Genomic DNA, 13892 nt, shown 5'->3' on the forward strand with positions numbered 1-13892 from the left:
TTAGCATGAATTTTTAAAGCTTAAGTCTTTCTTTCTTTTTTTTTTTCCTGTGGAAACGTGCGGTGCAGGGAAAGGCCACTGAGGCTTTTCCAGAGAAAGTCTTCGAACGCTAAATGCTCATTAGGATACTTTCATAGTCTCTCTTCTTCTGTCTTTGTCATCTTTTAGCCGGAACGGTCCACGTTTTCTATTAAACCTGCTTCTGGGAATTTGTATCCCTTGGTTTTATCTTGTTGAACTGAGAAATTCACAGAAATATGGTGTCATAACAAGAGAGCACACTAACCCAGTTTGAACCTCAGTTGGAGTCTCTGTGTGAGGGGATGTATTTCTTCTGGAAAGAGGTTACAAGCATGTGCTTTCTCAAGCTCTTCACACATATTTAGAGGATGTTTGTAAGTATTAGCTTGCACATAATTTAACTCCACCCGCTATGTACACTATATCTTCTTCAAATGCATGTGTTTCCCCCACATGAACCCATCATTTAGTCTATGGCACACCAAAAAAGAGCCAGATAAACCATCTTCAAACTGCTTCCAATTAAAGAGCTGTGCTGCGACCGCCCAACGAGGCAATTCTCTCTGAGAAATCCTTCCCATCTCTCCGCTGTGTTCTCTCTCCTTCCTTTCCCTTCTTCTCACTTCAACTGTTCCCTCTTAAACAGTCCTTCCGCACTCGTTTTCCACTGCCGTCACGTCGGCTGTTTGTTTGAGCTCAGGTCTCGTGAAGTCTAACACTGTCAGTGCTTTGGCCTTAAGTCCAAAGTTATCTCTCTAATGCAGCACCTAGCTGCAGCGAAAAGCCCAGTTTGGCCGCTCTGACTCAAACCAGCTTCAAGATCCTATCTGAAGACAAAGGAGCCCTGCGGTCTGAATGTGTTACAGTTTTTACTGCGGATCCTTTGAATCGTCCAACTATATTGATGATAAAAAGGATACTTGTGTCTTCCAGCTAATTCAGGCGGCTCCCTCCAAGGCCCACAGACGCCCCTGTCCTCTGGCAGCAGCTCGACAGCCGAGGCGGTGGGGGACCTGAAGCCCCCCACACCCGCCACCACCCCCCTGGGACAGGTCACACCTCTGCCCCCCAACAGGTACCACGCAGGCATACTGCACCACTAACAATACTACCGCAGTACTGTGATGCTGCTGTACTGCTATTACTGCGTACATTCATACTGCCGCTGCCTCTGCCACTACAGTAGTGGTAGTTCTTTATTTTCCATGGTCAATTTTGCAAAAACTAATCGCAGTGTGATACTTGTTCCTTCTGTATGAACAATTGTTAATACAGTTAATAAATAGTATAAATAACAGTGGTGGAAAGTTATTCAATAAATCTACTCTTTTCTACGTTTTTGAGGTGTTCGTACTTTACTTGAGTATTTTTCGATGTTATGCTACTTTATTTGACAGTTACTAGTAAGTTGTACATACAAACAGTGATACAGTTCATAAAGTATAATTTGTTAGAGATTAAACTGCCCTAACGTTGAATAAAGTCGTTTGAATTTGCTTTACCAACTATAACTTTAACCAACTGCATACAGGTCTACAGTAATGCATCTGTAATAATAATCCAATCATATAATATCACACATGAAGCACTTTTACTTTTAAAAGGGGCATTTCGCTGCTGATACTTCTTCACTTTAACCTTGAGTTATTTTGAATACACCACTAACAACAAACTACTACCACAATAACTCTTTTATGTAATATATTAAGTATTTTAAAAAATAAACATCCTTCATTGAAACCATTTTATTTTTAAATCCCTCAAAAATAAGAGCAAAGAGCTCCTTCACAGCGCACATCTTATCGATGTCTTCAGTCTGTGCAAGTCCATGGTTCCCCCTTTCTCACACAGCTTCTCCTCTCTCTCTCTCTCTCTCTCTCTCTCTCTCTCTCTCTCTCTCTCTCTCTCTCTCTCTCTCTCTCTCTCTCTCTCTCTCTCTCTCTCTCTCTCTCTCTCTCTCTCTCTCTCTCTCTTCCCCTCACCCTGTCCAGGAGCAGCGTGAGCATACAGGACCCCTTCTCGGAGGTGAGCGACCCGGCTTTCCAGAAGCGTGCTGCCTCCCTGCCGGCCTCAGCTCCTTACCAGCAGGGCCTCAGCATGCCTGACATGATGATGAGGATGCAGTACGACGCCAAGGACCCCTTTGCCGGGATGAGGAAGAGTGAGTGAGCCACACGCTGTGACACCCTCTTTCCCCAATTTCACAGAACATTTTGAGACGGCTGTGAATAAACAGCTTCTCACGTCGACCATTTGAACAAACTATTTTACACTGTCAACTTTAAATGAGTATATTTTAAATTATAATTCCATCTCAAAACGTACATGGCTCTTTGTCAAAATGACTCATGTATCCCAAAGCCTTTGTTCTTTCGTCTGTCTCGTTGAGCTAATTCATTGTCTAGTCAGGACAGAGTGCGTGTGTGTGTGTATGTGTGTGTGTGTGTGTGTGTGTGTGTGTGTGTGTGTGTGTGTGTGTGTGTGTGTGTGTGTGTGTGTGTTTTACTGCTGGAATTATGAAAGCAGATGAGAACTGTTTGTTACGCCACACATCCCTTTATCGAAAACACACCAGCTCTTCTGATGTTCTTGTAGCTTAGCCTTTGTCTCATCCTAACTTTGTTCATCCTTTTCATCCTCCTCGTATTCAACCTTTCATCCTTCCCATCCTGCTGAGAAGCACCTGTTTCGACCAACTCATGCGGTTTAGTTTTGAGAAAGGATAGTGGCTCCTCTGAAGGCTGGAAAGAATGGAGTCTGAATGAATAATATGGTGGATGTGTTAGCTGCATAACAACAGTTGCAGCCTTAGAACAATAGATTTAATCATGTAACGTGGTGAATATTGATGGAGGAATGCTGCCACCTGGTGGTTACCAGGACACTGATACTTTGACTATTTTTTAGCTTGCTGCCTGTTCAGATCTCTTTTTTTTTCTTTTTAATTTTGTTCATGTTGCTTCAATCCCTACATATAATATAGTCTGATGCATCCACCTCATTTGTTTTCCTCCTGCGCAGTGGCGGGAGCTGATCCATACATACCAGGCCAGATGCCCGGTGGTGGCATGCAGGACATGTATGGTCGACCCCCGTCTGCCTTGAGCATGAGCCAACGGTCGCAGTATCCATATGGACCGGGCTACGACAGGAGGTAAAGCACACTCATCAACAGAGGAGGGGGGAAGCTGTACATCTCATTATATGTTTAGCATTTCCCCAACACGAGCCCTCGGGCCCACTGTAGCCGGGGTTGTTAAAAACATATTTACAGCTGATATTTTTGTCAGCGATTTTCAGTCAGAAGCATGAAGACTTTGCTGTTGTTTGATCCTCAGACCGGACCATGTCATGGGGATGGAGGGGAACATGGGTCCCCCTGGGAGTCAGAACAACATGGGACCCTCGAACAGTGAGGGCAGCATGTACTCTTCCAGTAGATACCCTTCACAGCAGAGGTCAGCACCCATGTGTGTACAACTGCCTATTAGAGTTCACTTGTGGAAAGTCAAAGCAATAGCACAATTACATATTCATGTTACTTTGCTCATCATTTTTTACCCAGCAAGTGACTTATTCCTCCTCTCCCCTCCGCTCTGTTTCAGACACGATGGCTACAGTCAGCAGTATCCCAGCATGCCATATGGGATGCATCCATCTGGGATGTACCCTCAGCAACAGGTGAGAGAGAGATGTAAATACAGCCGTTTCACACTGTTCACTGTGGCTTAATATTGTAGGAATACAATATATGACATTTTGAACAGGAAATGTTCTCATATTGTGACAGTTTAAACTACAGATAATGTTATCAGAGTAACATCTGTATTCCAATAATCATTTTCATCTTTCCAATTAAAGGGGCAATGCTTTTTTTTTTATTCTTAGCATTGCAAAAACATGTAAAAGGTTATTATTATAAGTAGTATTACTATTAATATTATTGTTGTTATTGTTGTTGTTGTTGTTGTGTTTATTATAGAACTCTACTGAAGCAGTGGAATGATGAGAATAAGTTCTTCATGGCTGTTTTTAACTAACTATCTGCATTTTGCATCAGCAGGGCTACAAACGGCCCATGGACGGCATGTACGGCCCCCCACCCAAGAGACACGAGAGCGACATGTATGCCATGCAGTACGCCAACCAGCAGCCGGACATGTACAACCACTACGGTGGAGGCTACTCAGGCCCCGAACACAGACCCATCCAGGGACAGTTCCCCTACCCCTACCCCCGCGACCGCATGGGTCCCTCAGGTCAGAGCCAGCACAGTATGATGGGTGGGGGGCCCACTCCTAACCATGCCGCCGATGGCCCCAACGTGTGGCCATCCAGGACAGAGCTCGGCTATCCCTACCCCAACCGACAGGGGCCGCCGTCACAAATGCCTCCTTACGGCTCAATGGGCAGAGATGACATGGACGGACGTCCGGGGCAGGAGCAGTGGCACCGTCAGTCTGCCTACATGTCATCGTCAGGAGGCATGACTCCCCTGTCCTCACGCCAGCCATCTTCTTATTCCAACTCTCCATCCATGGCCAACCACCTGTCCAGAGCACCCAGCCCAGGAGCCTTCCAGCGCTCCATGGACTCTAGGATGTCACCCAAAGGACCGTTCATGTCACCCATGAAGATGCCTAAACCTGGCATGACCATGATGGGCTCACAGGGACACTTTCCTCCCAACCTGAGGCGGGACCTCAACTACCCACCAGGATCGGTGGAGGCCACCATGCCGATTCTCAAGCCCAGACGCAAGCTCACCTCCAAGGACACTGGTGAGATGAAGTCACATTATTTCATGAATAACTATTTTGATGAGGGCTGAGAGGTGGATGGGTTGGTAAGGCTCTTTAGAAGATGCATTGCTGATTGTTTAATTCTAGTTTTGCATTTGAAAGTGAATTTACTGTACTTTCATGCTCTAAAAAACTCTGTTATCTCTGCCTTATATGAACAGCGAAACCTAATTTTCAGGTTGAACTAGCACAACATGAGACACATTTTATAAAAGGAACTACAATGATCTCTGTTCAGTGTCCCATTTTATCATTTGGACCATGTCTGATCACCACTTTCTTTTCTTCCGGGTTCCAAAAATCCCCTTGTTTTACCACCAGGAACGCCTGAGGCCTGGCGCGTGATGATGTCTCTGAAGTCTGGCCTGCTGGCAGAAAGCACATGGGCCCTAGACACCATCAATATCCTGCTGTACGATGACAGCACTGTGGGCTCCTTTACCCTCTCGCAGGTAAAACCAATTTCAGGACTACACCTCACTGCTGACTGAGTGAACGAATTCATTCAGCCTGCTGGAGCACGCTGTAAAAGCATGACAATGCGCTGTGTCTCTTTGAACCCGATCTTCCACATTAACCTTTTTCTGTTGTAATAAAGATCTGTAAAAAAATCTGTAAAATTCACACAAATATTCAGAAGACCATTATGTCGCAATGTCGTCCAAAGGATTCAAGATATTATTTAAAAAAAGTGACTGGAATTAGATTTATTTCTGCTTAAATTGCTGACATTCCTTCTATCTGTGTCTGAACAGTTGCCAGGATTCCTCGAGCTGATTGTGGAGTACTTTCGCCGTTACCTGATTGAGATCTTTGGCATCCTGGAAGAGTTTGAGGTGGGGACCGTGGCCCAGAAAAGCCTTTTGGACCCCGCTGCTGAACAGAAGGAAGAAGTCATCCCTGACCAGGAGACGGACTCTAACGCCCATCCTGAACCCGAGTCAGCTCCGGCAGAAGAGGCGCAGGCGGAGCAAGCAGGAGGCATCGTGGAGGAAGCTCAACCGATCAGTACTGCAGAGCCAGAGTCAGCTGAGGTGAGCAGTGAGAAGGAGGAGTCTGAGATCAATATAACGAAGGAGGACACAAATGACGAGGACCGAGAGAAAGAGGGAGAAGAAAAAGAGAGTGAAAAAGGAGCAGAGAACAAAAGGGAGTGCGTGGACCAGCCTGTTGCAGAGCTCAAACCGAAACTCAAGCAAGCCAGTAAATATGATAAGCTCCCCATCAAGATTGTCCACAAAGAGGACCTGTTTGAAGACATGACAGAGCGCTTAGGTTACGTCACCGAGTTCACTAGCGGGTTGCTACACTGGCAGGCTGGCGGAGGTGACTCCACCGCACACATTCAAACACAATTTGAACCCCGGAGTGAACCGCCTCCCAGGGCAGAGGGAAAGACCGGGAGAGAAAACAAAGAGGAAAACACCATGGACGATGGGAAGAAACAACACATCACTGCTACTATAGATGATGTTCTGTGTGCTCGGGTTGACGCCCTTTCTTACGCCCACCCCGCGCGCTCCTTGCCATCCTACCCCTTCAGGGTGCATCCGGATGGGGAGCCGGACCACATCACCTTGCTGGAGGATGAGCCTCGCTGCCTGGACGAGCCTCCGCTCTCCGCATCCTCCGCCTGGCAGGACTCACTGGCCAAGCGCTGCCTCTGCGTCTCCAACATCGTCCGGAGCCTGTCGTTTATCCCCGGGAATGACTTGGATATGTCCCGCCACCCCGCTCTGGTTCTTCTCCTGGGCCGGCTGCTCCTGCTGCACCACCAGCACCCGGAGAGGAACCGATCGCCCCCCAGCTACCAGAGAGACGAGCAGAAGGAGCAGGGGCTGTCGAGCAGCAAAGAGGAGTGGTGGTGGGAGTGTCTGAGTCTGCTCAGGGAGAACGCCATGGTCAGTCTGTCCAACATCTCGGGTCAGCTGGATCTCTCCACCTATCCAGACACCATCTGCCTCCCCATCTTGGATGGCCTCCTCCACTGGATGGTGTGCCCTTCGGCTGAAGCCCAGGACCCCTTCCCGTCAGCAGCACCCCACTCCCAGCCGACTCCCCAGAGGCTGGTGCTGGAGTGCCTCTGCAAGCTGAGCATCCAGGCCGGCAACGTTGACCTCCTGCTAGCTACGCCGCCTTTCAGCCGACAGGAGAAGCTCTTCACCATCTTGGTCCGCTACGCGAGTCAGAGGAAGGCGCAGGTGTACAGAGAGATGGCAGTGGCTGTGCTCTCCCACCTGGCACAAGGAGATCCCACAGCGGCGCGCGCCATAGCCATGCAGAAGGGCAGCGTGGGTAATTTGGTGGGCTTCTTGGATGATGGCGTTAGCATGGCACAGTACCAGCAGAACCCTCACAGCTTGCTGCACATGGGGCACCCCCCGATGGACCCACCTAGCATAAACATGATGTGCAGAGCAGCTAAAGGCCTGTTGGCTATGGCTAAAGTGGAGGAGAACAAGAGAGAGTTTGCGTTGTACGAAAGCAGATTATTAGACATCTCCATTTCCTCTGTGCTCAACGCGGGGGTGGTGGCTCTTGTTTGCCAAGTTCTCTTTCACCTAGGGAAATTATGACAAGAGGAGAGGCGGGACTCACACAGCAGACGCTAAGGCAAACAAGATGCTTCTGTGGTTTCCTATTTTTATTTATCAAAATGACAGAAAATGTTTGTTTTTTTAATGACATATCCACAAAATATCTCTATATATGTATAGCTTCTGGGCCCTGTTAAAAAAAAGTGGGTTTGGCATTTGAAAGCTCATTTTAATACAAATATTTAATACCTGCTGGTGTTGGATTGCTGATTTGTTTGTCATTTGTTTTTGTTCGTTTACTTTTTCAGCCAAAGCTGCCACCAGATGTTGGTGCTGAATTACGTGGTTCCTTTTGAGTCGATGAGTCGTGGAGATGTTTTTCAGTTTTATAAACGCTAATATACTCATCAACATTTTGTTAATGGAGAGTATTTATTTAAAATGTGACTCTGTACAGTAGTTTCAACTTTTTTGCCAACAGTTGTGGAGGGAAAAAAAACACTGACTTTTCAAATTGAAATGTATATGTCTCCATCGCTGGAAGATAAATTGTGCAATAGGACTCTAGAGCAAGTTGTCCCTTTCTGAGAACAAGAAGAATCTTAAAAGATACCTGCAGTGTGTGCTTTAGGCCATGAGGAGGCAGCATTGCACCAGCCAATCAACATGAGAGGAGAGCATCTGTTAAAATAAGTGTCTAATTTATCATATCCTCAATGACTTTCACAGATGAACTTTGTGTTTCCTAAGCACTTGTGTTATGTCTGTATTTTTTCATCACTGTGTATATAAACCGTTGTACAATGGACGCACATGATTCTTTCAGTCTCAATCAAGCATAGCAAGAGGTGGGACTTTCTGACTATTATAACAAATGCTTTTATTGTTGGTAAAATTTGTTATTGTTATTATACATATTTTGTTAATGGGGTCAAATATTTGAACATGGCAGATGTAACTGGTGTTTCAATGTAAAAAAAATCCTGTATGCATTGTATTATAGCTGAGAAAACAATCGCTTTGGTAATCAAACGTGAAAGTGCCAGGGTGAGAGGATATCTAGGCGAGGCTACGTGAGAAAACTGAACATATTTCTGTACGTTACTGTCCTCCATCCATGTCAATGGGCATATTTTTGAATCTAGATGATGCTCTAAAAAGAAACGTGTGAAAAGAACCTTCAAATGTCATGAAAGCTCATTGTAAAATTTGCCTTTTTTCGTATGACTCCATGTCTCTCTTTTATTCAGTATACACATTTATACTCTGTGCTGCACATGTCACAAATAAATGTATGATGAACATCGTTACGCACCGGAGACGTTGCATTATGTCCAGACAATCTTAGGCCAATAAAACAAACATCAACCGCTTGCAAGGACTGCTTTCATTGATGTCATTCAAAATAGATGAATCCTCCGGCCTTACAATTCAATTATACAATAAAATGCTGCAAGAGTCCCGAGGGCGCGTGATAATTTGAATATAACCGCTTTACAGGTATCACTTCAGAGGTCTTTGATGTATGTTCAGAACGTTCCTGTTCATGAGTCTCGGTTTGGGATTTGATCTCTAATGACAACCAGGACATCAACAGATCAGCTGTATTACTTTTTAGAATATATTCTATGTTGAATGTGTGAGATGCTTCTGAAATGAGTGGAGGAGATGTGAGTGTTTCCTGAAAAGGTCAGTGCTTCTTGAACAGTGGACCATGTAGTGACTGTAATACAGGGCTGTTCCAGCTCACAGACCATCAATCATTTGAAGAGGGTGGAAAGTCTATCTGAAGATGAGACACACATCATCCAAGACGCTGAATCTGAAGCCGTTTGCAATTTGCAACAAAAAAATGTACATGCAGCAACTTTCTGAACACGTATGTGAAACTATGACACTGAGCAGATCGCCAGGCGGACTCGAGTTATATGAAAGAAAATACGTTATGTTGGGGTTTACGTTTATAAATAGGTCAATTAACAATCCCTTGATACTGATGTACTCTAAAATAATGGCATTAAAAGCATCTCTTCTTCTTTGTACAATGTATAGTCAGATTTAAAAAGGAATGCAATAATGAATTGATTAACCCATTCACTGATGACTTGGTACTGCTCATGTTCTGCGTCCAATGGAAAACTAGTATCATGAATACCTATCGGACTCACGGGACCCCACACTCTACTCGAACAGCTCCTCTAAGAGCATCAGTTTTCATAATCCCCTCCTTAAGAAAGAGCTCCCTGACCTTTCTGCAGCCCGTTCCCGTCTTCCTCACAACCTCTACCAGCCAACTCTTCAGGTGTTGTTGTATTCAGGAAGGACATCCCTAAACCTTTAGAGAGGGCTCGGGGAAGAAACAGAGACCCCACTGATTAAAACTGTCTTCTCTGCACGTTGCATCATGCATCATAGGCCTTTTCCACAGGAGACATCTTGATGTATCATAGCAGGAAGAGCACCGAGGTCACTAATAACATTATTGACGGCTCTGTTCTTTTCAAGTGCCCCAGTAAACCGGGACAGTGTGACATTAATTAGCATGAACGATACCAGGACCCGAAGACGGAAGCAGCGAAATGGAATTCAGCTGTCATTAATCCCATTATTTACACCTGTGCTTTTCCTTCTGTGACATGTCAAAGTGTTTCTCTCCCAGGGGGCATCCCCTCCCCCGAGCTAACCGTGACCCAGAGTACGGACACTTTGTCACAGGAGCTAAACTCTGGTCGTCACGGACGGCTGAGGCACACCACAGCCTCTCCTCAAAGACACGCAGGGGATTTTATTGGTAAGTATGAGTACTATAAGTGTTCCTCAGAGTACATTTGGAAAAATATATTTGTCTGTTTTGTTACTCCATTATGGTCACTGAACGTGACTATAGCGCCTTCTCGGAATATCATTTTGAATTGTTTTCTTTGCGTTTACGATTATTTTTGTGTCCCATATGAGCTCGTCTTTGTTTCCTCTCTGCGCCCTGCAGAGGAGCACTGAGTTATGGACACGCGTATCCATGATAACTTTGTAAGTATATGACCTGCTCTTCTCAATCTAAGCATCCCTGAAGACAAGGACTTTCCTCTCATATCTATTTTTCTTTTTTGTACTTTTTATTCCTAATTGAACAATAAAATCCATGTCACAGTCACATGTCACAAATCATGTTTGGCCTTCAACGGATACGGCTTTATCTCAATTTTAGAAATGTTGTCTTTAATAATCCCTGATTAGAGATTCCAATATAAAATCAAAGATTATTTTATTTTGATGAATGGGTAGCACATTTTGCTCTCCATCAGTAAAGCCATGCAGCTGTTGCAAGTGTAAACACAGACATCAGATAGGAATAGTTTTAAAAGCAGACGTAAACACAAGACTACAGTCCTACACTCCCTCTTGCATCGGTTCATAGCATTGATTTGTAAAAGAAGTGTTGAAAGAAGACACAACTGCCAAATACCCATTTTATTATCTTAGTTTAACACACGAGGGGCTACATATTATCATTTAATTTGACTTTGACCAGAGTCCTCAGAAGTTCTACTTCCTCTTCAGTTGGAATTTGAAATCTTTCTCCCAACTTTCCTTTGCCCGGGAAAATGTGGGCATTAGACTAAGTCCTATTTTAAGCTTCCTTTAATAATAGCCTTCCTGATGTGTTGACAACACAGGCAATGACCAGGTTGGGTTTCAAAGACTGATAGTTAGCCGGGTTGCTTGGCTGCTGGTACAATCACTCATCTTTTGATGTTATTGAAATCTTACCGACACCTTGAAACTACTCACTTACTTGATTGATGTTTAACTAAAGCACTTTTCTGCGGCAAAAGAAGCCATTCGCATGCTTGTGGGTATGTCCTGGCATCTCGAGCTGCATTGATTTTACATGTGTGCACCTGCACATGACAAACAGACTTAGCCCACGTACCTTACAGCGTTTTCAATTCCATTCATTTAGGGATCGGATGGAAAGTGGGTTCGCTGTACTTTTTCGGTGATGGAGGATGCATTTCACGTAGGCAGCCAACCGCAGGAGAAAACCTCCCACACTCCTGTGCCTCTGAGAAGCTGAGTCATCGAGCTCTGACAGAATGATGTGGTGGCTGAGAGGAAGCCAGGCAAGTCATTGGCTACCACTGGCCTGGGTACCGTACCCTGCTGCCTCTCACCGCTAACGTAGGGAGATGAAAGAGCATTGGGCGGACACAAGAAGAGACCGCTCTGACCTTTCCAGGAAAGTGTTTTATGTGTGTGGTGAACTGTGTGTATGCACGTTTACCCGATCAGGTCAAGTCCAAGAGCTGTGGCTATACGGACAGTATTGGCCTCTCGATGGTGCTTTGATGTGGCTATGTGCTTTCATCCAGTCCAGCTTTCTAACCGAAACAATATTGCCTGGATGAGGCCTTGGCAGGATGTGATCCAGGCCCATGTTGTTCTTGGATTAGTTACTGAAAGGCCCTATCATGTCCACTTTTTTTCCCAACACAAACACAGCTTCAGCCATATGTCATCACATCGCTTGACGAGCCCCACGGTTAAGGAATTAGACTTGAGGGCTTACAGATCATTAGCAACCATTGAAAACATCCACGGCTTTCCAACAGATTAAGTGAAACATGTGCCACTTGATAGCTTCACATGCCCAGCAGCGGCAGCCAATTGCGATCTCTGCCAGTTTTCATGACACAAGCTTCAACAGCGACAACTTACAGCACTGTACACGACCACATGCTTAGAATCCAGTAAGATAAATGTGCCTGAATGCTACGTCCTAATTTTGTACAACAAAGGTAAGTATAAAAGTACAGGAAAACATGTTTGATTCTTTCCTCCTGTCAGACTGTGTGTGTGTGTGTGTGTGTGTGTGTGTGTGTGTGTGTGTGTGTGTGTGTGTGTGTGTGTGTGTGTGTGTGTGTGTGTGTGTGTGTGTGTGTGTGTGTGTGTGTGTGTGTTTGTTAAGAGGAGGACAGATGACAGAAGAACTGTCGACTGTTGACACAATCATCAGAATTGATGCAGGTTGAACAGGAAATTGCATCATCAGATTGTACTTACAAAGTACGAGCCAAGTGGTGACATCATTACATAAGCATTTCAGTAGAAACAGCATTAATGTGACTATTCTTACCCCCGGGTATTGAATGATTTACAGTCAGTGATATTGTTTGTTTTGTTATTTAATTATTGATTTGTGCAGTAATTATGCTTCCTGTTCCTGCTGTGTTCAAGGAAACATTACTAAAGAACATTTTTTGCAGGTGACAACAGGTCAATAAAAGGGCATCTTCTAACTCCAACTGTACTCATGTCCAAGTGTGAACTAATGCTGCATTAGACTTTTCTTTTCTTTTTTTCGGGACACACTATTACACTGCCCTGTCTCATTTTTAAAGTCTTATCACAACCCATCTTTCATATTTCTGGGACCACATGATGTAAAAATGACTAAATATAACACAAGGAATAATAATTGGCAATTGGAAGTATCCTGTCAAGAGTTTCATGCACACAGTAACACAGTCCTCTAAATACTATCTGACTTCCCCAGTCGGGTGGTTCTCAGCCCCATTTCCATTTATTCCTTTGAAAAGACACAGCTCTATAAACACGGGTCCTAAGTATATGATTCAGACAGCTGGGAACTGTAGTTTTCATCAAACTTTGTCACACCAATAGGCATAACTAGGGGGTCAGACTCATGGGCTAATGCTACGTTCACCCCAAAAGCGTTGTGAAGATTCGTGCCGTGTTTACCATGTCAATTTACTCACGAGACAATAATGCTGTGTTCATACCAAGCGCGTTACAAATATTATGCCATGTTCACACCAAACACGGCGCGAATTATTCGCACCACGTTTGGTGTGAACACCCTTTTTTATTGCGTGAGTAAGCTGACACGGTAGTGTGAACGCAGCATTACTCTCACCTGAAGAGGGTGTGGCTTGGTGTGAACACACCATAAGGACTGCTGATGCTGACTGCTGTCCTCAGTTTGTCATCCCCATCTCACTTTCACCTCAATTTCAGTCAACTCTTTTGTGTCGGCTATCAAAGGAATAACACAGCCAACAATATTAATAATAATCATCTGACAAAACAGGGGTTAATTTGTGTATTTATTGGGGATTATTTTCTGTTGCAGAATCGGTGTACGAGTATTTAACTGGAATTGACACAAAATAAGCAACCCTGGTAAAAAGGAAAACTTAGACCCGGTTCTATTGTATTTATAATATGTCTATGACAACAGTGTAGCTATATGTCACACAGGGATATTATGTATTATTTATTTATTACCAATATGGGTTTTGGTCTATTCATGTGATTTGTCTACAGTGGGAAAAATATTGAATATCACTTGTCCTACCCCCTTAACTCCTGTTTTAGCAGCAAGCTGCCAGTCTACATATGAAATGCCAGTTCATAAAGCCAGCGGCTGGCTTCATCAAAAAATGATTCTCAATAATAATCACATGCATACATAGGCTTTGACCACAGCAAACCCTCAGCATCACTCCTGCAT

At 44.5% G+C, this 13892-nt stretch overlaps 1 protein-coding gene across 1 annotated transcript in view; it reads left to right on the forward strand.

Annotated features, from left to right (window-relative positions):
• arid1b (AT-rich interactive domain 1B) overlaps positions 1 to 8806 on the forward strand; it is a 160880-nt gene extending 152074 nt beyond the window's left edge. The window contains exons 14-21 of the mRNA XM_068580025.1: positions 955 to 1096; positions 2013 to 2182; positions 3043 to 3175; positions 3360 to 3479; positions 3627 to 3702; positions 4082 to 4802; positions 5145 to 5275; positions 5579 to 8806. Coding sequence (XP_068436126.1) covers positions 955 to 1096; positions 2013 to 2182; positions 3043 to 3175; positions 3360 to 3479; positions 3627 to 3702; positions 4082 to 4802; positions 5145 to 5275; positions 5579 to 7399 — 3314 coding nt within the window. The 3' untranslated portion in view covers positions 7400 to 8806. The remainder of the gene's footprint in view (positions 1 to 954; positions 1097 to 2012; positions 2183 to 3042; positions 3176 to 3359; positions 3480 to 3626; positions 3703 to 4081; positions 4803 to 5144; positions 5276 to 5578) is intronic.
• The last annotated feature ends 5086 nt before the right edge of the window (positions 8807 to 13892 follow it).

The sequence above is a fragment of the Clinocottus analis genome, unplaced genomic scaffold (assembly GCF_023055335.1).
Source record: "Clinocottus analis isolate CAN_PGR_092001 unplaced genomic scaffold, fCliAna1.0.p SCAF_17, whole genome shotgun sequence".
Lineage (NCBI taxonomy): Eukaryota > Metazoa > Chordata > Actinopteri > Perciformes > Cottidae > Clinocottus > Clinocottus analis.